Source organism: Myxine glutinosa, chromosome 2 (genome assembly GCF_964187855.1).
Source record: "Myxine glutinosa chromosome 2, kmMyxGlut1.1, whole genome shotgun sequence".
NCBI lineage: Eukaryota > Metazoa > Chordata > Myxini > Myxiniformes > Myxinidae > Myxine > Myxine glutinosa.
This window is the reverse complement of record NC_136262.1, coordinates 205,914,500-205,942,085: the sequence shown is the minus strand read 5'-3', so window position 1 is coordinate 205,942,085 and position 27,586 is coordinate 205,914,500. Positions and strand designations below refer to the sequence as shown.

General features: G+C 44.8%; 1 protein-coding gene and 1 pseudogene across 1 annotated transcript in view; both read right to left on the bottom strand.

The window, feature by feature from the left end:
• The window catches only part of LOC137420910 (PDZ domain-containing protein 8), a 53,606-nt gene that overhangs the window by 3,572 nt on the left and 22,448 nt on the right, over window positions 1–27,586 (bottom strand). The window contains exons 2-6 of the mRNA XM_078772190.1: window positions 10,941–11,103; window positions 10,414–10,617; window positions 8,761–10,292; window positions 8,023–8,157; window positions 5,638–5,757 (exon numbers count right to left, since the gene is read on the bottom strand). Coding sequence (XP_078628316.1) covers window positions 5,638–5,757; window positions 8,023–8,157; window positions 8,761–10,292; window positions 10,414–10,617; window positions 10,941–11,067 — 2,118 coding nt within the window. The 5' untranslated portion in view covers window positions 11,068–11,103. The remainder of the gene's footprint in view (window positions 1–5,637; window positions 5,758–8,022; window positions 8,158–8,760; window positions 10,293–10,413; window positions 10,618–10,940; window positions 11,104–27,586) is intronic.
• Window positions 20,431–22,782, bottom strand: LOC144890987 (tRNA wybutosine-synthesizing protein 3 homolog pseudogene; annotated as a pseudogene).

The following is a 27,586-nucleotide window of genomic DNA, read 5'->3' as shown; positions in this document are numbered from 1 at the left end:
TTGATCTCCCTTGTAAACTGGCATCCACCCCTCCTCCAGCGTCCTCAAACGTATTTTTGACTCGAAGGTCACAAGAAACTCATTTTGCAATAAATGTTCGTTTCCCATTAATCGTACACTTTCCAAAATCCAATCTCACCCCTCCCCTCCAAATCCTCCCCATCACCCCTCCCCTCCAAATCTTCCCCATCACCCCTCCCCTCCAAATCTTCCCCATCACCCATCCCTTTCAAATCTTCCCCCTTGCCCCTCCCCTCCAAATCCTCCCCATCACCCATCCCTTTCAAATCTCCCCCCTTGCCCCTTCCCTCCTAAACTCCCCCCACACCCTTCCCCTTCAAGACTCCCCCTCGCCCCTCCCCTTCAAATCTCCCCACCCTCATTTCTTCTCAATTTCCCCCCTCTCACCCCTCCTCCTCAAAGTGTCCTCCCCGCTTCTTCCCCCTTCCAACTCTCACCTCCATCTCCCCCAACCTTCTGCCTCGCTCTTCCCCCTCCTCAAATAACACCTCACTGTGCCTCACCCAATCACCATCAAACCTTTTGTCCGCCCCATTCTTCCCTTTCTCCAAGCTATTCTGAAATCTCTGACACACCATCAACAGCTCTCCCTACCTCTTCCACATCTTACCCTACACCCCTCACCCCCCCCCCCCCCTGTTCTGTATCCGATGCACCCCCTTCCTCTTCATTAACGGTATGGACCTCAAACATCCGGGGCCTTCGCTCAAACTTGACTGATCTCTCCATACAGGTTGCTTCTGACAAACCAGACGTGATCTGCTTAACAGAAACTTTCTCCTTCATGATGTCTCTGATTCCTTGGTATCTCTCCCAGGTTACTCCCTCCTCCGGTATGACAGACCTGAGCCTCGTCCTGGGGGTGGGGTTGCTATCTTTATAAAAAAACTCTCTTCCTCACTCGCCCTGCACTGCCATCTCTCCACCTCACCCCCAGGAATACCTTTGGCTACGGCTTCCCCTTCGCTCCCACCTTTTGTTCATATGTGTGTTGTACCGTCCACCAAACAGTGATGACTCCATCTACATCTCGCTGTCCGATAATATGGACCAACTTCTATCTACCCATCCCCAACTCTCTCTTCCTCATATGTGATGATTTCAATTGTCACCATGCCAGTTGGCTGGGTGTGGGTACCTCTCTCACCAGCCATGGCTCTTCAGCAAAGGACTTCTGCGACTCACTGGGACTGACACAATCTGTCAATTTCCCGACCCGGATCTCAGTCAACGGAGCATATTCTCTTCTGGACTTGGTTATGACTAACTTCCCTGAAAATGTCTGCTGCTCTTCTTCTGCTCCAATCAGCTCATCTGATAATGTGCTTGTTAAAGTGGACATCTCTCTGACCATTCTCAGAGAGCCTCCTCAACGTCGACGAGTCTGGCATTTCACTCAGGCCAACTGGCACGGTCTTCAAGCAGCCATCAATCATCTGGACTGGTCTCCCATCTCTACCGCCTCTGACATCAACTCATCCTGGGAATTCTTCCAAAGTAAATTGCTCTCTCTCATGCACAGATTTATCCCATCTCGTCTTCAGTTGTCATACCCTTCCTCCCGTCCATGGTACACGGAATCTTGTGGTGAGGCTGTTTCCCAGAAACAACTTGCTTTCGTCTCCTGGAAAGCAAATCCAACGGAAGGAAATCTCATTTCCTTTCACAAAGCCCGAAACAAGTCTGTGTCCACCCTCAGGAGAGCCAGGAAACAATATCTCTCCGTTCTCAAGACCGAACTCTCTTATCTGTCTCCCTCTTCCAAATCCTGGTGGTGTCTGGTCAAATCTGTTTCTGGTGTTTGTTCCCCCTCCATCCCCTCCCTCATCTCAAACGGCTACACAGCTGAATCCGCACGTGAAAAAGCTGAATGCCTCAACTCTGTGTTTGCCTCTAAATCTTGTGTCCCAAACCCATCCCTCTCTGTACCCACCGTACCCAATCGTACCCAGCTGCTCCTGGACTCTGTGTCCTTTCCTCCTGACAAGGTGGAAATGTTTCTGTCAACCCTCGACTCTGATTCCGCAACTGGACCTGACGGCATCAGCCCACGGGTCCTAAAATCCTGTTCTTCCGCTCTTTCACTCCCTCTCTCTGTTCTCTTCACCCTCTCTATTGCTCAAGGTCATCTGCCATCTGCTTGGAAATCAGATACATCACCGCTTTGCACAAAAAAGGTGCAAAAACAGATCCTAGCAACTACAGACCAATCAGCCTTCTCCCAATTATCAGCAAAGTCATGGAATCCATCATTGCTTCAGATATGAAATCTTTCCTCTTCTCCAATGGCTTGATCTCTGATCATCAATTTGGTTTCAGACCTGGTCACTCTACTCTGGACATGCTGCTTCTGCTTTCTCAACAATGGATGGAGGTCCTCAAGGCCAAACAGGAAATTAGAGCTGTCTCCCTTGACATATCACGTGCCTTGGATACGGTCTGGCACACCGCTCTGCTCACCAAACTCTCCTCCTTTGGTATCCATGGAAATCTCCACGCATGGCTGGCGGACTTCCTCTCGAGTCGTAGTCAACGTGTGGCCCTGAATGGGTTTCTCTCATCTCCTCTTCCTGTTCAGGCTGGAGTTCCCCAAGGCAGTGTTCTGGGCCCTGTGCTTTTTCTGGTCTTCATCAATGATCTCTCTGACTCGCTTGAAAATCCTCTCTATCTCTTTGCTGATGACTCTACTCTCTGTCGCTCCATTCTCATCCCGCAGATCGGCAGTCTGCAGCCTCCTCACTCTCTGCAGACTTGGACAAAATCACAGACTGGGCAAACAAGTGGAACATGTCTTTCAATCCTGACAAATCTCACACTCTTACGATGTCTCTCCGAAAAGACCGACTGGACAACCCTCCAATCCACTTTCTGAATAATCCTCTCCAAGAAGTTCTGTCACTCAAGCTTTTGGGTCTCATTATCTGCCATGATCTTTCCTGGGAAAGCCACATTTCAAATCTGGCCTCCAAAGCCAGTCGCCGACTGGGCATCCTCCGTCGTGCGAAGTCCTTCCTAGGCACACCTGAGCTCCTCACCACATACAAGGCTTTCATCCGCAGCTCAATGAAATACTGCTCTCCCCTCTGGGCTGGTGCTCCTGCCTCACACCGAGCTCGTCTTCACGCTGTTGAAACCAAAGCGTTCAGAATCATTGGAATCTCCCGCGATGAAGCTAACTCCAAGGGCCTTTTACTCACTCACTGCAGGCAGGTTGGTGGTCTTTCCGTCTTCTACAGACTCCTCTCTGGCCTTGCCCCCCTCGCTCTCTCTGGGCTCTGTCCCCCAAATATTCCGACAGGTCGCACAAGATCTGCCTACAACCCTCTTATGGTCAAACTACCAAAATCAAGACTCTCTGCTCACCTTCACTCCTTCATTCCTCTTTTCTCCCGCCTCTGGAACAAACTCCGTCACTCCTTTCAATCCCACTCCACCCTCCAGGTCTTTAAAACAGCTGTTCACCACCATCTCTTATCTTCCCCCATCCAAAACCTTGATCTTTTCTACCCCCGCTAATTTCACCCCAAATCCACTTTTTTGAAATACCAACTTCTGTCCTAGAAATCCTTGGTGTCCTTGTGTTTTATACTTTTCCAACCCCCCACACCCTCTCCCCCTTCCCACGCCTCCTCCCCCCAAGCCCTCTTCCTCCCACACATCTCCCTGCTCTCAAATGTTGTGTTTGAGTGCTTCCCCTTCTCTCCCCATCTTGTCTTCCGCTCCCTCTTTTTATATATTTTGTTTGTCTGGTTGATTTGTTTTTGAAATAAATGTTATCTCTTTCACGAGCCTCGATTCAGTATACAAAAAAAAAACAAAAAAAAACCCAGCATCACATCTGTCCTCGACTGGAATATGTGGAACCCAAAGCACATACTATTATTGCCGTCTGTGACGATGAGGCCAAAGTAGAAGGCCTGTTGTTCTGACATCACAGAAAAGCCAGTAAGTACCCTATCTGTCTAAAACTAAATGGTGTTCATAAAATACATACCCTGCGCAGTCAACTTGGTGCAAGCCAGCTTTTCCGTTTTTAAAGTTTTTTTTTCCTTTGATCCAATATGGCTGCCAGACCACGTGAGCGCTGACATCATAAATTTATATTCTCTAATATAATTGTTGCATAGATCACGCTCAAGAAATTTCAAACTGATCAGACTAAGCGTTGTCCCTGTCAAATTATGACATCATAATTAAGGCAGCAATGACGTCATTGTTAACAACACTTACTTCCCATGTGGAGTTCTTTACAATGAGCCACATTTCAATTTTTCCCATGGAGCGATTTTGGAGGTATAGAGGTGCACCGTTTTTCGTTTTTTTCCGAATTTGCGCCTGTACCACGTGACCTATGATGTCACAATTATCATGGAGGAAAACGTATTCTACAGGAGGAGGTGCTCCTATGGTCAAATATTTGTGTTCATCAGACTATCAGACTAACAGTTGCAGAGAATTTTTTTTTTCAACCTGATCAGATCAAGCACTGCACTTGTCGAATTATGATGTCATAATGAAGGCACCAATGACATCATCATTAACATATCTTATTCACAATGGGGAGTGCCTGACAATGAGCTATGTTTCAATTTTGTCCATCGAGCGGTTTTGGAGATATAGAGGTGTAACATTTTTTTCAAGATGTCGTCCATATCACGTGACCTATGACGTCATAATTATGAATATTTTTAAAAATTATACTGGTGGAGGTGCTCCTATGGTAAAATGTAATGTCAATTGTGTAGTGAAATTATACCAAGGTGAACCCAGGGTGTGCTCGCTACAGAAGGGGCGTCTATAAGACCCGGGACAACCGGGGCGCGCGGACACTCCAGCGGAACTCACTGTGACATAGTCCTGTAGTTTGAATGGTATGTACGCCCCTAAATGCTGCGCTGACTGTCCTCTCTGTTGGACCATTGTTATATTGAATCGACCATTGCTGCTCATGAAATACTCTGATTTTAATGCCTGTTGCATGCATGTATTCTTACAGGATGTACTACAGATCTAAATGATATTAAACCTACCCAGAGGTCAAGTCGTGTCTGAGCTTGATTTTCACGACAAATTGGACCAACAGTTGCTGAGAAGATGAATTTTAAAAATGCGGAAATGTCACATACGCAACCAATCGCCTAACCCTGCTTTTCGCTTCGCGAGCGCAGGGTAATAAATTGCCTCTTTCGGCCTTCCAGCAAGCGATGCACTACTATCTCAAGTCATCCCCAGCTCCCACCCACCACAAAACTCAGCCCTACCTATGATCCTTTCTACCACCATTGAAGACAACATAACCAAACCCTCATACTTGCTGATGATGGTGTTTTCTCCCCCTCTTTCTTGTTCATTCGTCCCTCTGCTTGTTGAGTCCAAATGTGGTTCCACTATCCCACTAGCAGTTCGATGCTATTTTGCCATTTTACCCTCAGTCATCTCTCTGCCATGAGCCTAATTTTTTACAGAAAAAAAATCACTGCAATAACAAAAACTTGTAGAAAAAAAAAGAATAACAAAATTCCATGTGAATATTTAAACAACTCAAAACCAATTTTACACTTGGAACCATACCTTGAGGAATGAGTATGATGGACATCAACACAATGTTTAGCCTACCTGAAGGCGCTCAGTTGATTTGCGTAGTGAATGAGTAAGTTGAAAAGACTTTGCACCATCACACTTGATGTCTTGTAGTTCCTTTTCCAGCGCAACCCTCTGCTCCAACTCCAATTCCACCTTGAGCAAAAAGAAAAGGCAAAGCAAAATATTATCTGTCTATAGCCTCAAACAGGTTATTTGTAATGTCATCAAGTGCTGGGGCACTCACTGGTGTTTAAATTAAAGGAGGTCTCTTTCATTAATTGCTTCAAATACATAATAAAACCAGGGAGGGAGGGGGGGGGGGTGTCGGAGGGAGGCTCGGAGGGGCAGGTAGTACACTAGTACACTTAAATAAAAACATTACGGTCGTGAAAATCTGCAATTAAGGAACACGTTTGGTCACAAGATCGATGGCGTACTTTAAAGCATCTCCCAAACACTGTTATGGTTGCCTGCCTTCTCAACATCTTTATAAAAGGCAACGTCTTTATACTTATTGGCCAGTAATAGCCGAGTCATCTACTTATCTACCTTTTCAGACGCACTCGTTGAAATTTCAGCTTTGTTCTGGCATATTTACCGTTGTACATTGCTGATTTCCTAACAATATACAGTATTCCACCATGATGGTTCGGATACTCACGCCTTGCTCCAGTTTCCTCAAAATTTCACATTTGGTGATAAAAGTGACGTAGGTCATCAGAATTCCTGTGTACAGCTTTCTTCGCTTCCTTCACCATGTTTATTCAGGTAGGTAAAGCCTAATAAACAAACTAGAAATGCAGTCCTAGATCTCTGGCAAAAAGGATGACTGCAGAATACCATGTACTGATCCTTTCATGAGTGTATTCTTTAACACACATGACAAGATTATTCTACCCTCATGTGTTCTTTCACACACATGGCCAGATTATACTACCCTAATGTATTCTCTCACACTTGGCCAATGGGTTTCTCTTTTCCCAGACACTACAGAGACATGACAGAAGTAAATAGACACCTTAAATGTATTCATTTCATCTGTATAATGCAGTTTTACTCAGTGGTTTGTACTACTATTCCACTATTTCTTTGCTGCAACGAGTTCCTGGGTCTTGTACGACAATTAACTATGCCTCAAACCCAGGGAGCACACAAACTCTCCGATTTTCAAAGAAGACGAACTGTTGGCAAATCGGAAGGTGGAGTCAGCCAGCGTCAGATAGCTCAGAACTTTGGTAATCCGCTTTCTACGGTCAATCGAGTGATTGTGCAATTCACCCGTGAAGGCAAGGAATCTACATCTTGCCGTTCTGGTCGACCTGGGCCTTCAGAAAGGTGTCTTCGAGCTGTCAAGAGGTCCATTGAGAAAACTCCCCGTTGCAAGGCAGCAGATGTTGCAGAGGAAGTCGAAGTTACCTCAAGAACTGCCGTGCGGTACTTTCATCAACTGGGCTACTATGGAAGAGCAGCTAGGGGGAAAAGCTCTTCTTGGACGAGCCAACATTCAAAGGAGAAAGAAGTGGGCTGACAAGATGGCGAACAGACTCTTGGAGGTTTGGCAAACTGCCATTTTTTTCAGACGAGTCCAAATTTGCTCAATTTTCTGACAGTGGACGCGTATGGGCCATATTGGATCGAGCTGTGCGGAAAAAGTCCAATAAACCAACATCATAGGCAGAATTGCTATACCTTTTGCGTGAAGCCTGGACAGAAATCCCACAAGAGAAAATTTTGGAACTTGTTGGTTCTATGCCTGAAAGAGTAAAAGCATTGAAATCTGCAAATGGCAAATCTACAAAATACTAGTGTATGTATTAAAATGGATCAAATGTACTTCAAATGTTCAAAAAGTAAATTTCTTTAAAAACCATGGTGTCGATTTACTTCTGTCATGTCTGTGTAAATGGCTTACTGTGAATTCCAGATATTTGAAGTTTGGCTAAGCGAGGTTTATCTTTGGAATCATGAGAATGTGGATAAATCCCTAAGTTTGTCAAAGTTGATGTTCATACGAGTATACTCATGTTTTTGTTCACATATGTTCGACGAGCAAAAGCTCATGTTTGGTCACACAAAGTTTGCCGGGCATTGCTCAATCTTCATCCAAACCTCTAGAAAAGCAGTTTTTTCATTATGGATTTCAGCCATGAGATTCTTAAACATGTTGATGAAGGGATAAATGTAAAAAAAATTCATGTCCATGCCAATACAAATAGACGATATGGCCAACAGCCATTAATTACTTATAATCTAACCCTTGTAATAATTAGAATTTAAACTTGGTAATGGAAGCTCGGGTTTAATACCACCAACATATTGGCAGTGGCTGCACAAAAGACTTTACTGGTTAGTTTCCCTCAGCCAACATCTCCCAAAGTTGTGTTTTAATGCAAATCTAGTGATTACAGAATTAGCCACCTCTTGTTGCAACTTTTCAAGCATAACTTCGAGCCGTTCCTGTCGGTCTTCTGGAGGAAGGCCCCGGAAGATCTCCCTTCCAATATCCTTCACAGCGAGGTAGACACTGTCCTCCAAACTAACGGGCACTGCCACCTAAGACACAGAAACACCATTTTTAATACAAATATAGGCTTACGGAGAGTGAGGTCACAGAAGGTTAAAAGACAACATACTGACAGTGGGAGGGTGGGGACACAGTTGGACAAAACAAGTGAAGGAAAGGACAAACAGGAAAAGAACAGAGAGAGAGCGAGAGGAGGTGAGGAAACACTGGAACCTGCAAGTAATAGGGTTGGGTTATGTAGGGTTAATTGAGGTAGAAAAAAATGTGGATGGACATGTTGGCTGACATAAGATGATGGTGCAATGTCAGCTTGAAGCCCTGGAAGGCAAAGTGCAATTGAAAAGCTTCAGCAAGGAAGTTCCACATGCTAGAAGAGGAAAAAATGTGGACATAGACAACATAAGCCTGGATTTTGAAAGTTTAACTCAGAGGAGGTTAATGGAAGGGTGTGTGCATCTGAGAAGAGCTATGGAGGACTTGAGGACCGAGGAGCTATATTGGAGGAGGGGTGGAAAAAAAATAAAAAAAAATAAAGAGACCACCGACTTGTCTGCAATGTGAAACATATTAATTCCACAATGTCATTTTTAAAATGAGCTTATTTTCCATAGGCCAAAGGAAGATTAACTCACCAGCTCAGATTTTCTGCTGGGACTTGAGGCATCCACACTGGTCTCGTTGTCACTACTATCATTGTCTGACACTGCAGTGGGTCCAGAACTTTCAGTCCTTGTGGCACCATCGTCAGTCTGCTTCAACCGGCTTGAGCCAGGACGCAGTGTTTTGGGAACGGTGAGTGAGAGACGTGAACGAGTACTGGGTATGAACTGACGTGCTATTGCAACGGACTGCCTCAAATGAGACATGCGCACACCTGCATCCCTGGCCGCGTGCCTCTGTGCACCTGGCACACAATGTCCACTCTCACCCAGGCAGCGTTCCTGGCACTTTTTGTGGCACACATAGGCACAGTTGGTACACTGTGAAGCTGCCTTGGTCCACACTTTCTTCTTGCAGTAGTCACAGTACGTTAGGTTCTGGAACTGTGCATCACAAAAGACATGCCGGGAACCTGTTGAAGCAACAGCTGGTGTAGCTATGCTTCCCGTTTGCTCGGTTGCGGCAGTGTGTTTTCCAGCAGGTAAATACTCAGCTTCCATATGAAGGTCAGAACCAGTAGAAATTCCTTCCTCCTCTTCCTCTTTCCAGTAAGCAAAATGGAGTGTCACATCTCCATGATAAAAAGGCTCAGAGCTTAGGTTCTGTGACAAGGCTGTGGCCCGTAATGATGTACGGCTTGCTGAGGCTTGAAGTTCAGGTGCATTGAGGGAGAATGTCTCACGGTGTTCAAAAGATGCTGTTGCCATGCACTCAAAAGCAATCTCCATGAGACTCACACTGGTATGGCCTAAACAATGCAAATAGCCAGGTTTTAATGGGTTTCTACACCAGACGGCAACAGTGAGCCATCGTTGCTTGCTATCAACTTCAAAGGTTTGCGCTGTACCTGCAGGCCATGTTGCTCGAGAGTCAGAATACACAGTTTCTTTTGTCTCCCAAATTTCTTCACGATTTTCTCCTGGTTCCTTGAACCCCATTTTCCCCATAAAAAAATCTCCATCAGCCTCCACGCTTTCAGCGGGCCGACTGCTCGGTTTTTCAATAGAACGATCACCGTCTGATACATCCACAAGGCTTTGCATACTCCCAAATCCAAGAGTTGCACCACGAAGCTGTGGTCGTGGAGGGATCGGGGGAGGTCGCCCACCTTGGGAAGCTGGAATGGGTCTAGTAGCCATTGGCATTGTGTCCGGAGCAGACGACAAGAGCTTTCCAGATTTAAGAGTATTCACAGGGGTTTCACTAGGTTTCGCTTGGACACGTTGCAGTGAGGTAGCTTGCAATCGGCGACCTAAGATTGGTGAGATGTTCTCCAATGGCTTAGAAGCCAGAGCCGTCATGGAACGGTTCCTGCTGGGACTTCCAATTGGAGGAGCGACAACTGGATTCGTGAGGTCCTGTGGTGGAGCTTGAAAGCAACTTGCCTCATCATGAATACCTCCATGTGAGGTTCCATCTCCTTCACTTAAACTATCAACATCCTCAGGTTCAGAGTCGCCATCACGTCCATCATAGCGTTCCAATGGGTCCAAGAAGACTGCATCTGCAGTAACAGAGCACCATTCCTTCTTCTGCTTTGCAGAAACAATCGATTACGAGATAAAACAAATATAAACTGAAAAGAGAGCAGGTGCAGATGGCATTCAAAACAAAGCATTTCTCACCCTGAAAAGGATCTTCATCAGGCACTGGCTGTATTGATGTCGGTCCATAGTCAACAGAAATAGAGCCAGGAGTGAAGGATGAGCCAGATATCAAGCTAGAGGGTTGCTGTAGTGACCCAAAAGCTCTTTCGAGGCTTATAGTAACTCGATCCCCAGCATTTTTCAACAATTTCATAGCCTGGGTGGCAGTCATGACTTTTGTTCCTGAATAACACAACGCAAATAATTGAAGTCAGTTTTTTTGGATGCTCTTTCATGCTAACATGCTGTGGCATGAGCATCTGTGAATTTCTAGTTTTCATTAATTTACCTGTAACAACACCAGACGCCTATTTTTCTATACCAACTCACCCTCCTTACTCAACACTTCCCAAGCTCATAGTGTTTCTTGCCCCTATAAAAATGTTCCCAACATGGCTTACAATTATCTGATTTATAACAGAGTGAACAAAAAATAACAACAAAAAAAATTCAACACCAAGAATCTAAAAACACCCGTCTGCCCACACCCCATGCTTTGATTGTACCTGCAATGGCAACCAAACGATCGCCCTTTTGAATATCAGCAGCAGCTGCTGCTGAGTTTGCCGTTACAGTCTCCACGACGACGTGGCCAGTTTCTGCATCGGATGGCTGGAACTGTCGGAAGGTCATGCCAATTGCAATGGATGTACCTTTCACCAATTCAACCTGAAGACATTGTCATGGCCACCCATTGTGCCAAAGTGGTTAATAAAGAGAGGTCAGTGGGGGTGGAACAAGAATAAAACTACTAAATAATTCAACATGCACAAACGATAAAACAATTGAATGTTTTTTTCTTTTTCCATTGACCATTGTCACAAATTCTTTACTACGTTACTTGTGTCTGTTAGGTGGTGTATTGGTACAGTGTGATGGCAATCCTTGAAAGCCCTATTTGATATGGGATGAATTGTTCTTTATATATGACTAATATTTGTGGAGATGAGATGTTTAGGCTAACATAACAGTTGAGTCAAATATAAAAAGGTAACAAGTTATGAAATTATTGTTAGCCTTTAACCTGTGTAGAAATATCTCAAGGGTTTGAGAAATTTCTAGTTACTTCCGGATGTAGAATCCTCTGACAAGTACAATGGTTTGTAGAGGGAAAAACTTTGGTGAATGTTCTCTCTCCAATAATATAAAAAAATAGAAGCAGAGTAGAAGCTGTAAAAGCACAACTTTATATTGTCGTGGTGACAAGGAGGAGGGAAAGAAATTGGATTTCTATTAAAATAACAAATCTGAAGAGGGAAGGGGATAGTGGACACAACAACAACAACATGCATTTTAAGGCCATTTTCCCTGCTAGAGCGGGGGTTAGCCCTGCGGTCACCATGACAATCTTCTCCATTTTGCCCTATTTTCTGCATCTCCCCTTGTTAACCCCCTTGCCCGCATTTCTTCTTCCACCATCTTTAGCCAAGTCTTTCTCGGTCTTCCCCGTCCTCTATTTCCTTCTACATTAATTTCCATCACTCTTCTCAACCAGTCACTTTCATCCTTCCTCAACACATGACCAAACCATCTCAACCTGTTCCTCTTCACAGCATCAATCACAGGCAATATTCCCATCATCTTTCGCAATTCATCATTTGTCTTCCTCTCTCTCAACGATACTCCGCACATCCATCGAACCATTCGCATTTCCCCCTTTTCCAGCCTTCGTTGCTGCTCTGCGTTCATTACCCATGTCACGCTCCCATAAATCATAACACTTCTCACACATGCAGCATACACCTTTCCCTTCAGCTTTAGCGACACTCTCCTCCTCATCAGCACGCCACTCAGTTCCCGAAACTTCTTCCATGCACATCTCACTCGAGCAACCGTTGCCGAGTCTGATCCACCTTCTCCATTCAGCATGTCTCCGAGGTAGCAAAATGTTTTCACACCTTCCAGCTTCACGCCATCTCCAAGATCCAACTCAACATTTCCTCCATCTGCAGCTCCCTCTGTGCACACCTTACATTTGAATGTAGCTGCCACACTGGTAAATGACCCTCTCAGACCACTACATTTTTGATGAACCCACTCAGCGCACATTGTGCATTGAATGGAGTTCACTCCGACACCCTTCCTGCACACAGCACACGGCCACTTCCCAGTTCTTTCCACCTCACCACATGCTTTACCACTTGCCATCACCTTCGTCTTTCCGATATTCACCTTCAGACCTTTTGTCTCCATACATTCCTTCCACTTGTTCATCTTTTCCTTCAGTCCATCCATACTTTCCGCAATCAACACCAGATCATCTGCATACAACAACTCCCACGGTAAACCCTCCTTTACGTTCTGAGCCAGCACCTCCATCACAGCTACAAATAGTAGTGGACTTAGTACCGACCCCTGATGCACTCCCACCTTCACCTCAAACTCACCACTGTTCCCGTCCTTCGTCCTTACAGCTGTGCGCGCTCTTTTGTACATTGCCTTCACTACTCTGATCAACCATTCCTCCACTCCTAACTTCCTCAATGCCCATGTCAATACTTTGCGTGGAACCCTATCGAATGCTTTCTCCAGATCAACAAACCCCAAAAACAACTTCTTCCTCTTCTCCATGTACTTCTCCTGCAACTGCCTCACAATGAAAAGCGCATCTGTCGTTCCTCTTCCTGGCATAAATCCAAACTGCATTTCGTCGATCTTCACTTTCTTCCTTATCCTCCTCTCCAACACCCTTTCCAATACCTTCATTCCATGCTCCAATAACTTTATCGCTCGGTACGAGCCACACTCCAGAGGGTCACCTTTCCCCTTGTATAGAGGGACGAGGGTACTCAGTTCCCAATCCACTGGAATGCGGCCTTCTTTCACCACCAGATTACAGATCTCTGTCATTCTCTTCACACCCCAACTTCCTGCTGCCTTCAACATATCTCCCACAACTCCCGTCGGCCCTCCCGCTTTTCCACTCTTCATTGCTTTTATTGCTTCCTCAACTTCCTTCTCAGTTATCTTCTCTGCCGGTCCTAAAACTGGGTTACTCTCTATGTTGCCATCCCATTCATTCTCTGTATTCAACAGCATTTCCATATATCTTTTCCATCTTCCTTTAATTCCATCTGGGTCGACAACGATTTGTCCCACTTCATCCTTCAAGCAACTCACCCCCATCACATCACACCTCTCTTTCGCTATGTGCTTTGCAATCCTGAATACTGCTTTCTGACCCTCTTCCGAATCCAAGCGTTCTCCGAACATTTTCCTACATGCCTCCTGCGCCTTTGCTACCTCTTTCTTTGCAGCCTTCCTGGCTGCCTTATAACTTTCATGCTCTGCTGTTTCTGCTCCCGTACCCTTCGCCTTCTGCCACTCCTTGAACTTCTTCCTCTTCTCGTCAATCCTCTTTCCAACTTCATCATCCCACCACCATGGGAAGGGGATAGGGGATAGTGGAGGGGAATGAAAATCCACCAACAGGCAAAAGCCTGGTAAATAGGGCAGGAATGGATAGAGTCGCTTTCAATTAATCATCTGTGGATTCCATGCACAAACTCCAATTGCTGAAGTATCATGCATTTTGTTAATCTTTACTCGTGCAATGGGTTAAACAAAATGTTCATGAACAGAAGATAGCAGTCTTTTATTATTCTTCAAGAATAACTTTAAAGGAGCACCAGAATCTAATTTTGCAATTATTATTATGTAATTAATTCATATATTTCATGGCCTCTAAAGGTGGTTCCAAATGAATTCATATATTTCACATTTCCCAATAAATAAGACCAGACTTTGAGCAAGCCTCACGGAGGAGCTAAATATGATAAGGGTGGGAGGTCAACAAACCAACAGCCTGGATTGGGTAAGTGGGTGGGGGCGAGAGAAAAAGGCCAACATAGGACATGTAGAAGAAGAAAGGTCAAGGGTAGGCAAAGAAGGCAGGGAGATTTCATGTGTGATGAGACACCACGCAATCACACATTTTTGCATCGTGTGTCAACACATCGTGAAAACAAACAGCATGGAAAGCTGGATGGAACCGACCTCTGTCATTTACTTTGGTTTCCTTTTACATCTTCATCGCATATTGGATGATCACGTAGTCAGGCGGAATGCATCTGGGCGATCGAGTGGCGTCTTACTAGTCACTATACGATATATACACTATACAGTCACGTGAAAAAGTAAGTACAACCCATGTAAAGTTTCGACTTTTTCAACATATTTCAACATACAGCTATTTGATCTTCATCTATCTATAATTCCACTAATCTCTGTGTGTGTGTATGTTTGTTTGTGACCGCTGTTTCTCGACAACCACGGGTCCGATATACTTTAAACTTGCCAGGTATATTGCTGGGGACCCGAGGATGTGCCTTTTCAAGGTTTCATATTAATCGGACAAGTAGTTACCGAGCTATGGCGATTTAGCCGTTCGCCGTTCGCTTTGGCGTTGCGAATGGACCACACCATTTCATGTAAATAGAGGGGGGGGTTCTGTGGTCGTTGCGAATGGACCAAACCATTTCATGTAAATAGAGGGGGGGGGATTGTCACTGTACTCGCAAGCCGTTCGCCGTTCGCTTTGGCGTTGCGAATGGACCAAACCATTTCATGTAAATAGAGGGGGGGGGATATAATTTTAGATATATATATAGTACGGGCATATATATAGTACGGGCATGCCCTAGTTTCAACAATATTGACAGATAAAGGTGATATAATATAACAAATATCATTAAACATTTACATTTTGTAGTCCATTGTATAATTTAAATAAACATAAATGCAAATTTCGCATGTGGAAAAAGTAAGTACACCCTTGGCTCGAATAGGTGGTATTGCCCCCTTTGGCAGAAACAACCTCAAGTAGACGATTCTTATAACTGTCTACAAGTCTCTGACATCGACTGGGAGAAATTTTTGCCCACTCCTCCATGCAGAATTCTTTCAGCTGTGCGATGTTTGAGGGGTTTCTAGCATGCACAGCTCGTTTCAAATCCCCCCACAACATCTCGATGTGATTTAGATCCGGGCTTTGACTTGGCCATTCCAGAACCCTCCATGTCTTTCTTTTTAGCCATTCATTGGTGGATTCACTGGTGTGTTTAGGGTCATTGTCATGTTGCAAGGTCCACCTTCAGTTGAGCTTCAACTTTCCGACAGATGGCCTCACATTATCCTCAAGCACCCTCTGGTACCATGAAGAATTCATAGTGGATTCTATGATGGTGAGCTACCCAGGCCCTGATGCAGCAAAGCTGCCCCAAGCCATGATATTTTCACCACCATGCTTTACAGTTGGTATCAGGTTCTTGTGGTCAAATGCTGTCTTTGGTTTTCGCCAAACATGTCTTCTGGTACTGTGGCCAAATAGCTCTACCTTTGACTCATCTGTCCAGAGCACATTGTTCCAGAAGTGCTGGTCTTTGCCTCGGTGTTCATTGGCAAACTTTAGTCTTGTCCTGATGTTCTTTCTGGACAGCAAAGGTTTCCTCCTGGCACACCTCCCATGTAGATCAAATTTGTGCAGCCTCTTTATAATCGTAGACTCGTGCACTTTGACATCAACAGTGGCACGAGCTACCTGTAGGTCCCGTGATGACATTCTGGGGTTCTTAGAGACTTCTTTCAGCATCTTGCGGTCTGCTCTCAGGCTGAACTTGCTGGGGCGGCCTGGCCTGAACAAGTAGGCAGTTGTTTGGAATCTTCTCCACTTGTAGATGATCTTCCGGACAGTCGAATGATTGATTTCAATTTGTTTGGAGATCTTTTTAAATCCCTTCCCAGACTCGTAGGCATCTACAACCTTCTTTCTGGAGGCCACAGAGAGCTCTTTTGATCTAGGCATGGTGACGCCACACACTTCAACAACAAAGAGCAAACCAAACGAAATGTCTGAGGTATAAATAAGACAGGTTCGTCCAAGATCCTGTCTAACGATGTTCTAATCATTTGCACCTGAGCTGGTGCACCTGATTCTAATTTTAGGTATTTGAAGAAGTAATAAATGTAGGGGTGTACTTACTTTTTCCACATGCGAAATTTGCATTTATGTGTATTTAAATTATATAATGGACGAAAAAATGTAAATGCTTCATGATATTTGTTATATTATATCACCTTTATCTCTCAATATTGTTGAAATGAAGATCAAATAGCTGTATGTTGAAATATCCTGAAAAAGTCAAAACTTTACACGGGGTGTACTTACTTTTTCACGTGACTGTATATCAGTCCTCTGATGTCCCCCACCTTCCCACCCCCACATTATGCCATCGGTGACTCCATTCCCACAAAAGGAAACAAAAGTGTATTCCATCCTGTTCACTCGAAAAGCCATTCAAAAATATTTGTTGCATAAAAGTCTTTCAAATGCAAAACTTTATAAAGATTCTAACTTATTGTTCAATTCAATTCCAGCTTTGGCTGCAAGTGACATCATCAACCGTAAACAATATTCAAAGTAACTTTTCTTATCAGCCATTAACCAGATTTATTTTGAAAACCTTTGGAACTCCGTTTGAATCTTTTAAAATTGAAAAAATGCTAGAGAAAAAGCAGATAATCAATAAGCAGGATTATTCGACCTCGTACAATACAGCATGAGCCACATGGTTGGCTGTGCGCCTCTGAAGCCTAGAGAATGCCCGATTATACAACACACAACATGCATTTTAAGGCCATTTTCCCTGCTAGAGCGGGGGTTAGCCTTGCGGTCCCCATGACAATCTTCTCCATTTTGCCCTATTTTCTGCATCTCTCCTTGTTAACCCCCTTGCCCGCATTTCTTCTTCCACCATCTTTAGCCAAGTCTTTCTCGGTCTTCCCCGTCCTCTACTTCCTTCTACATTAACTTCCATCACTCTTCTCAACCAGTCACTTTCATCCTTCCTCAATACATGACCAAACCATCTCAACCTGTTCCTCTTCACAGCATCAATCACAGGCAATATTCCCATCATCTTTCGCAATTCATCATTTGTCTTCCTCTCTCTCAACGATACTCCGCACATCCATCGAACCATTCGCATTTCCACCCTTTCCAGCCTTCGTTGCTGCTCGACGTTCATTACCCATGTCTCGCTCCCATAAATCATAACACTTCTCACACATGCAGCATACACCTTTCCCTTCAGCTTCAGCGACACTCTCCTCCTCATCAGCACGCCACTCAGTTCCCGAAACTTCTTCCATGCACATCTCACTCGAGCAACCGTTGCCGAGTCTGATCCACCTTCTCCATTCAGCATGTCTCCGAGGTAGCAAAATGTTTTCACACCTTCCAGCTTCACGCCGCCTCCAAGATCCAACTCAACATTTCCTCCATCTGCAGCTCCCTCTGCGCACACCTTACATTTGAATGTAGCTGCCACACTGGTAAATGACCCTCTCAGACCACTACATTTTTGATGAACCCACTCAGCACACATTGTACATTGAATGGAGTTCACTCCGACACCCTTCCTGCACACAGCACACGGCCACTTCCCAGTTCTTTCCACCTCACCACATGCTTTACCACTTGCCATCACCTTTGTCTTTCCGATATTCACCTTCAGACCTTTTGTCTCCATACATTCCTTCCACTTGTTCATCTTTTCCTTCAGTCCATCCATACTTTCCGCAATCAACACCAGATCATCTGCATACAACAACTCCCACGGTAAACCCTCCTTTACGTTCTGAGCCAGCACCTCCATCACAGCTACAAATAGTAGTGGACTTAGTACCGACCCCTGATGCACTCCCACCTTCACCTCAAACTCACCACTGTTCCCGTCCTTCGTCCTTACAGCTGTGCGTGCTCTTTTGTACATTGCCATCACTACTCTGATCAACCATTCCTCCACTCCTAACTTCCTCAATGCCCATGTCAATACTTTGCGTGGAACCCTGTCGAATGCTTTCTCCAGATCAACAAACCCAAAAAACAACTTCTTCCTCTTATCCATGTACTTCTCCTGCAACTGCCTCACAATGAAAAGCGCATCTGTCGTTCCTCTTCCTGGCATAAATCCAAACTGCATTTCGTCGATCTTCACTTTCTTCCTTATCCTCCTTTCCAACACCCTTTCCAATACCTTCATTCCATGCTCCAATAACTTTATCGCTCGGTACGAGCCACACTCCAGAGGGTCACCTTTCCCCTTGTATAGAGGGACGAGGGTACTCAGTTCCCAATCCACTGGAATGCGGCCTTCTTTCACCACCAGATTACAGATCTCTGTCATTCTCTTCACACCCCAACTTCCTGCTGCCTTCAACATATCTCCCACAACTCCCGTCGGCCCTCCCGCTTTTCCACTCTTCATTGCTTTTATCGCTTCCTCAACTTCCTTCTCAGTTATCTTCTCTGCCGGTCCTAAAACTGGGTTACTCTCTATGTTGCCATCCCATTCATTCTCTGTATTCAACAGCATTTCCATATATCTTTTCCATCTTCCTTTAATTCCATCTGGGTCGACAACGATTTGTCCCACTTCATCCTTCAAGCAACTCACCCCCATCACATCACACCTCTCTTTCGCTATGTGCTTTGCAATCCTGAATACTGCTTTCTGACCCTCTTCCGAATCCAAGCGTTCTCCGAACATTTTCCTACATGCCTCCTGCGCCTTTGCTACCTCTTTCTTTGCAGCCTTCCTGGCTGCCTTATAACTTTCATGCTCTGCTGTTTCTGCTCCCGTACCCTTCGCCTTCTGCCACTCTTTGAACTTCTTCCTCTTCTCGTCAATCCTCTTTCCAACTTCAACATCCCACCACCATGTTTCCGAGTGCCTCGGTGGTCCTTTTGTCCATCCACATACCTCACCAACGGCTCCCAACAGACTAGCTTTCATTGACATCCAACCACTTTCAAGCTCAACCACATCATCCTCTACCCTACTCAGCCTCTCTTTTAAAGCCTCCCTCACTGTCACCTCTTTCAACCTCCACACCTTCATTCTCGGTTGGTACTTCACCCGCCGAGCTCTCCTCGCACCTTTCACCCTTATGTCGCAGACAACCAAGTGGTGCTGTGAAACAGCCTCCTCCCCCGGGATCACCTTTGTGTCCCGGAGGTGCCCCCTATCTCGCCTACACACCATCAGGTAGTCAACGGTTGTCGTCGACCCACCTGACGTGTATGTAACAAGCTTATTGTCCTCTTTCTGGAACTGAGTATTACAAATCAACAAATCAGCTCCATCAGCAAACTCCAAAATCCTTTCACCTTCTCCATTTCTCACACCATATCCGTAACCCCCATGAACTCCCTCAAAACCGTCCATACTCCTTCCCACATGTCCATTTAGGTCTCCTCCCACCACAACAACTTCCTCATCTTTCACGTTTTCCATCAGCTTCTCTATCGCACACCAGAACTTGTCCTTCTCTTCATCGCTTCGACCAACCTGCAGAGCATATCCCGAGATGACGTTCACCAAGAGCTTTCCAATCATCATTTTCACCATCATCAACCTATCACTCACTCTAGTCACACTCACCACACTGTCTACAAACTCCTCAGAAAACAGGACACCAACACCATTCACGCCCTCCGGGCACCCTTGCCACACAAACTTGTATTTCTGTCCCTGCCTACCCTTCACCATTCTCACACCACTTCCCTTCCATCTCGTCTCTTGCACACAACATATGTCCACTCTTCTTCTGACCAATACTTCCACCACTTCTCCTGATCTCCCTGTCATTGTCCCTACATTCCATGTCCCAAACCTCAGAAACCGATCTCCACTTCGGGCTGCACCCTGCCCATATGTACTTGTGATTGTCATGGTTCTCTTTTTGAGGCAATGTTTTTATGGCCGGATGCCCTTCCTGACGCCAACCCTCTTAGTCGTCTCTTACGACACGCAGGGATACGGTGTACCTATTCTGACCAGGGTACACACTAGGAAACGTTTAAAACATGTAAATTCTGGGGGGTGGGGGGGGGGGGGGCGTCAGCATCACGGCTGCGGTTTAAATATATTCCAACAATATCCAAACAGAACCATGAAAAAAAAAAAAAAAATCAAAAAAAAAATCCGGGGAAAAGTCTCCAAGCAAGAACGTGGATTTGAGAAGGAAGGAGCAGAGGCGGAAGAAAACGAGATACAGGGGGCGGGGCACAAGTCGAGACGAGGAGGAGAGCGAACAAGCACGTGTCCGGGAGGAGAGAAAGAATCAATATATAATTCTTTGTCTCGGGAGGTGAGGTGAGGGGGAGAAAACAAAATAAAAGAAACAAGCAATACAGCGAAGGAAATAACCCAAACCGACAAAACACCGAAGGGGGGAGGGAAGCCCCAAGTTACCAGGCCGCGCACGAGGTACGACTCAGAAAACGATTAACTACACACAGGTTTGCACGAATTACTAACCAACACCAACTAGAAACACACAATAACACGTACACAGCAAAATAACCAGTGGAAATTTGACAAAGACAAGAATGGGAAAACACTCAAACTTCGATGCCGTGGAGAGCTCGAAGTACGCCTCACTCGCCCCCTCACTCTTTCTATCTTGCTCCAGTTATCTTTCATTTTTTCATTAGCTGTGTGTGTATGTGTGTGTGTGTATGTGTGTGTGTGTGTATCTTTCATTTTTTCATTAGCTGTGTGAGCAAGGAACTCTAGGTATTCATTGGAAACCAACAGCACACCACTTCGGCATAATGGCACCTCGAGACCATGAGTGCTTCGAATTGCCTTCCACCAATCCACTTTGACCACAGGCAATGTCGAAGGATGGGTACCATTCCAGGAGCCTTGCATCATCCAAGCGCCAGCATTGAACGTGTAGCACAAATGCCTCAAATTTAAGGGTGACGTCTCTGCTGACAGACTCCAGGGCTTTTTCCAAATCCTTTGCCAAGACAAGGCTGTGAGAAACAAACAACCAGGTGCAACCTTGTTTCTGCACTCCAGCTGCACTTTCCGCTTCAATCAAAAGTATGCGTCCCGAACAGGAGCTTGTGCAGAAAAAATTCGAGTTGCCATTGAGTTCCTGCAACACCGACACAAGGCCGACATCCACAGCCCCCTTGCGGCTCAGGTCTGCCTTCCGCAAACACTGCTCTTTCCATTCTTCAAACTGAGTGTACTCGCCAGTGAAGGAAACGATTAAAACAGTTTCATAATGCCATTCACTAATAAGTTCAAGGTGTAACTGTAAAGTAATCGCTATAAATATAATCTATTTACTGTCCTCTGGCTTTACCTCAGATTACAAAGACGTTTAGTTTTACAAACTCAGAATGCCCGATTATGTTGAAAGTAAAAGGTCTATTTCGCCTGCGAAGCAATGTTACACCAAATGAGCCTGTAAACGGCCCCAACATTACACCATGATGTTTCATGGGTAGTTTGGCATATGCAAATTACATTGAGCACCACCAAAGGGCCAATCAACACGATCCTGGGAGTTACGATCATCCAAACAAATTCTAGGCCTTCAGCAACCAAGAGGCTTTTCACAGCAGAAGAGCAGTTTGGTGGCGACATATACGAAATAAAACAGCATACGATGTCCTCCTCAATCTAAATTCACTTAACTGTTGTGTATTTCCGAAATGTGGCAATTTGATGCATTTTAAATTCGCATTTCACTTTGCGGATACAAAGCAATGACATCATTTAAACCAGCCTGATTAAAAACAGGGCTGGATTAAAATGATTGTGTGAAATCATAACGAAGAGAATAATTACAGCAATTTGTGGCACAGTCAAAGCGCTTCTGTACTGATGGAGGAAATAGAGGAAACAAATGCCTATTACGGCACCATTTCACTGTTCAGCTATGCAAAGAGCCAGCAAATTACTACATGTGATGCAAGTTTGTTTTTTTTTGGCCAATTTAAGAATGTTCCATTGAAAATACAATTGTCTAAAACGTTTTTGCAGCAATTTTTTTTTTCCTTTTTGAAGAGAAGAGCTTAAACGAACAGAATGTGATTTACTGCAAATACATATACAAGGACCCCGATAAAGGCCCACTGTTGACAAAAGAAATCTCAAAACCGAATGTGAGAATAAAAGGTGGGAATATATTTTACGATAACTTTAATTGATAATTGACATGCAGGTTGACAACACGCATAAAGTCTACGGTTAGGTGCAAGACCCCGTGAAAACTCGCACGAAATAAGCCGGTGTGATTCAAAACTTTGACAGGCCGTAAACTGCTTGCATTTTGGACCAATTGAAATATTTCAACAAAAGCACTATGGTTTACAATCGCGTCTCGACAGCGCGTGTTGATGCGATGCAGAATGGTTTCTTAGTGCATGTCATTCCAAGGGTTATCAAGTGCAGCGCAATAATGGAATCCGGTCGGATTTGTACGCTTGACAGTGTCAGCACCATAATCACGGGACATCACAACATGCTGATGCTCACTTGGCATGTTGAACAGCAGGAAAGCTAAAAAAGATGGTACAGACAGGTGCAAGACTATCATAATTACAGAGCACTTGGGTGGTTGTGAACGAAAACAGGACCAATGTGGGTATTTAACAGTAATGGGTGCAAAATAATTGTTTGCTTGGATTACAGGAAGAGAACCAGCATGGTGTAGCAGAAATACACAAACTGCATTTGTTTTCTTTGAAGACAATGTAAGAAGGACAATCATTATCAAATTGTATTTGAGCCAAAAACAGCAAGTAGCAATACGTGACTTTCAAAATGACAAACGAATGCTAAACGAGGCTTCTTGAGCATGTGCTGTGTGTGCTTACCTCGACTTGGATATGCTCAATGGACACCTTCACCTGCCGTTGCTAGCACGAAATGTGCAATTCAAAATTTTATTTTAAACATAATTTTCAGAATTTAGATGAAAGAGTGGCAATTCCAAAATGGTTAACCTTAATTGGTCTGTTCATAATTTATATATATATATATATATATATATATATATATATATATATATATATAAATAAATAAATAAATGAATGATCGTTTTAAGGCCATTTTTCCCCGCTAGAGTGGCGGTTACCAACTCACGGCAAACAGGCACCAGGGAGACCTGCGAAAACATATATCGATCAGCTTACAAATGATACTGGGTGTCTGGTTAACGAACTACCGAATGCCATGAGTGACAGAGATGAATGGAAGAAACGTGTCATGGAATGCCGAGCAAGCTCGACGCAGTAAAGGTGGGTTTTCACGGGACTCGCGAAGGATGCGAATGTCGAAAAAATGGCAAAGTCCAACATTCGTATGTTAGGCTCCAAAAGTTCGCCAAACATGCGCGGGGGTTCGGAAGCGTCGTCAATTGTTCACAGGAGTCGTTTTTTGTTCGGCGGGTATTTCAAAAAAGTTTGAAATTTATAGCGAACGTTTCCAGCATCCCGGGTCGTGATTTGCTCTCAAAAATGTCTAAAAAGCTTCGTCATATGCGCACGACCTACTCACGACGTGCGTGATGTTCGCAAAATCTTCGTTAAACCCCAAACAGATTCCGACTGTTTGGATAATGTCTCGCGCATGTCTCGCGAAAGCAGCGAAGTTCGTCCGATCATTTCTCGACCTATTCACGAACTGTTCGCGTCCGTCTTCGTGCGAAGTTCTCATGAACGTTTGGCGCACGTGTCTGGTGGCAAATCCGCATTACTGACCTATGGGCAAGAACTGCTGGCAATACATTTCAAGGCATTTATATACTGCCCAAGTGTCGGTCGGATCGCCGGTCGCAAGATAATCGCGCGACATATGTACAAATTTCGCATGAATGTCGCACGACGTTCATTATTCGCGAAATATGCGCAAAACGTTCGCATGTGTCGCGAAATGTCCGCACGAATGTTGCCCGAGATTCGTCCAACATTCGTGTTGTTCGCATTTTAGTCGCGTGTTCTTCGTGTATGTGGACTGGCCATAGTTCGGCAATGCTACACACGACATTCGCCCATACGTTGTGAGAACTACGCACAAACTGCGCAAGAATGGTTTACGGCTCCATTGTCGCGACACATTCGGAGAAAAACTTCTCCGAATGTTGGACTTTGCCATTTTTTCGACATTCGCATCCTTCGTGAGTCCCGTGAAAACCCACCTTAAGTAAGTAAGTAATTAAGAGTGGGGGTTGCCCTTGCAGGCCGCATGACCTCATGGGGCCCTGTTTGAGGCAATGTTTTTATGGCCGGATGCCCTTCCTGACGCCAACCCTTGGTCGCCTCTTACGATGCGCAAGGATACGGTGTACCTATTCTAAATCGGGGTACACACCGGATCATTCATCCCAGCAAGCTGGTACTCAATTTGCCGACCTCGGAAGGATGACAGGCTGAGTCAACCCCCCTGGTGTTAATTCAGCGATCGACCGGGATTCGAACTCAGGATCCGAGGATCCCAAGCCAGCGACCTAACCGCCAAGCCAACACCAGCAAGTGTGTATATATATATATACACACAGACTTGGCATTTAATATGGAATATTTTTTTTGTGGGGGTGAACTTACTTTTCAAGATGACTAAGAACAAAAAGTTAATTGGAATTAGGTTGAAATTATTCTAGATTTTGTTAATGTGACCTTTAAAAGAAACAAAAACCACATTTGACATTTCGAAGCAAATAAATTGATCCTTCAAAGTGATGTAAACTGAAATCGAACTCAATTCACTGACAGTACTGTGTTAAACTTCTGTGCGTTTTCCAGATGTATCTCTTTATTTTGCACATTAGCCAAATTTTTTTTTTAACAAAAACAAAAGTTAAATTACGACTGGGATTATGGACAGTAAAATTACAGTTCAGTACTTCGTGTAACCCCCACGAGCATTCAGGAGAGCACGTACACGTCGAGGCATGCTGTTCACGAGATTTGCCAAGGTTTGGACAGGAATCGCTTGCCATGCAGTTACAATAGTCTGCTGCAATTCACGCACAGAGGCAGGCTGCTGGTCCAAGTTGTCGATTTGACGCGTTAATTCTGCCCACAAGTTCTCTATCGGATTCATATCCGGGGACATGGCAGGACACTCCATATGCTCTACACCACGGTCAGCAAGAAAGTGTTGGATCATACGAGCACGATGAGGCTGTGCATTGTCATCTTGGAAGACAAAGTTTCCTTGAAAGGCTGCACGAACAAATGGAAGCAATGTTTCTTCCAGAATGGCACTGTGCTTGAAATGGTTCAGGTTTCCATTCAGAACAACCAGGTCAGTTTTGCCCCCTGCATGAAAAGCAGCCTAAACGGTCACCCCACCACCTCCAGCTTGGACTCTTGGCACTATACAATCTTTGTTGTAGGCTTCATGCACTTGTCTGCGCACTCGGACATGGCCATCTTGACGATAGACCAGAAATCTAGACTCGTCACTGAAGATCACGTGATTCCAGTGTCCTGGCTGCCATTGACGGTGCTCTCTGGCCCACTGCAATCGGCGCTGGCGGTGTTGTCTGGTCAGGCGTGGCTTTCTCAGGGGACGACTGGCATGATAGCCTGCTTGAACCAGTCGTTGGTTGACTAGCCTCCTGGATACAGGCACATTTGTCAGTTGCTGCCACTCAGCCCTAAGCCGCTTAGCTGACTTGATACGGCCATTGCGGACTAACCGGTGCAGCTGGAGATCATCCCTCCTCGTGGTTTGCGGGGACGTCCTGGCCTCCGTATTGGAGTAGGGACACCCCTCTGAGCATTTCGTTTCAGTACCTTTGACACCTGACCTTGAGTGATGCCATACTGCGAAGCAATAGCACGCTGTTTCATGCCGTAATTTCGTAAAGCCACCACTCCATGACAAACAGCATTGTCGAGTTGACGGACCATCTCCAGAGGAAGCGGCAATAACTTTTGGAGACGTGCAGCAGTTGTTTTCCACTAATACAGAACGCAACAACCCTTGTATACCCGACTGTGAAGCCAGTCATCAAATGCACCTGTCCGTACATTTTGCCACGCCACCTGTGATATAATCCTGTTGTTGACTTCTTGCTGCGACAATCAGTGACATGATTCTTTTAACAAATAAATCACCAAAGTGTAAAAGAAACTCACCAGATTGATATACTGAGTGAAGAAATTAAACCCAAATCAAGAAAAAAAAATTATTCCATATTAAATGCCAAGTCTGTGTGTGTATATATATATATATATATATATATATATATATATATATATATATATATATATATATATATATTGTCGCGATCCCGGCTGTGAAATGGTTCCCAGCACGGAATACGGACGTTAATGTCCGGGCTTCAAGTAGTCCACGGAGTGGACAGAGAGAACTCAATAAACACAATTGTGTTTTAATCGGCCTTCTAGGGGTAAGGCACGATGCTTTATTGGCTCGATCACAAAAACCATAAATGGTAACAGAATGGAATACACTGCACAAAGCCTGCAGGAACTGTCGGCCCCAGAAGCTCCAAACAGTACGCAGGCAAGATCACTCGCGGTTCCAATCGACGATCTCCGGGACTCGGAGGGTAACAGAGTGGAATACACCGCACAAGGCCTGCAGGAACGGTCGGCCAGCAGCTCCAACACGACGCAGGCAATATCTGACTCACGGTTCCAATCCACGAGATCCGGGAATCACTCGTTCTCTTCCGGAGTTACTCACTCGTAAAATACAGAACGGTAAACGATCAGCCCAACGCGGCTGTCATGAAGATTAAGGGAAATCCCTTTATCTATTTCCCACTCGGAGCCTTCGAGTCCCGTCCGTTGCATAAGATGGCGACCGCGCTCTCTGGACTCTCCACCAATCACGTGCCGAATCGCCTCCCGATCGCGTGAGGCTCCAAGGAGGCCACGTCACGCGGTGGGCGGGGCACCAAATCTGGGTGAGAACAGGTGGTTTCACCGGTGGTTTCTCACAATATATATATATATATATATATATATATATATATATATATATATATATATATATATATATATATATATATATATATATATATATATATGTATAATAATAATAATAATAATGCATTTATTTTATATAGCGCTTTTCAGGAAGCCCAAAGACGCTTTGACAGAGTGCAAAACATAATGCATAGCAAAACATAAAAACAATTGCAAAAAAAGAAGAATCAATAGGGAAATATTCAAAGCACAAAGGAGGGAGAAGGAGAGGAGATAGTCAGGGGTTAGATGCTGTGGGTTAAATGTTGAATGCAGTGTTGAACAGGTGGGTCTTGAGTGATGTTTTGAATGTGGTGAGTGAGGAGGAGTCTCTGATGGTGT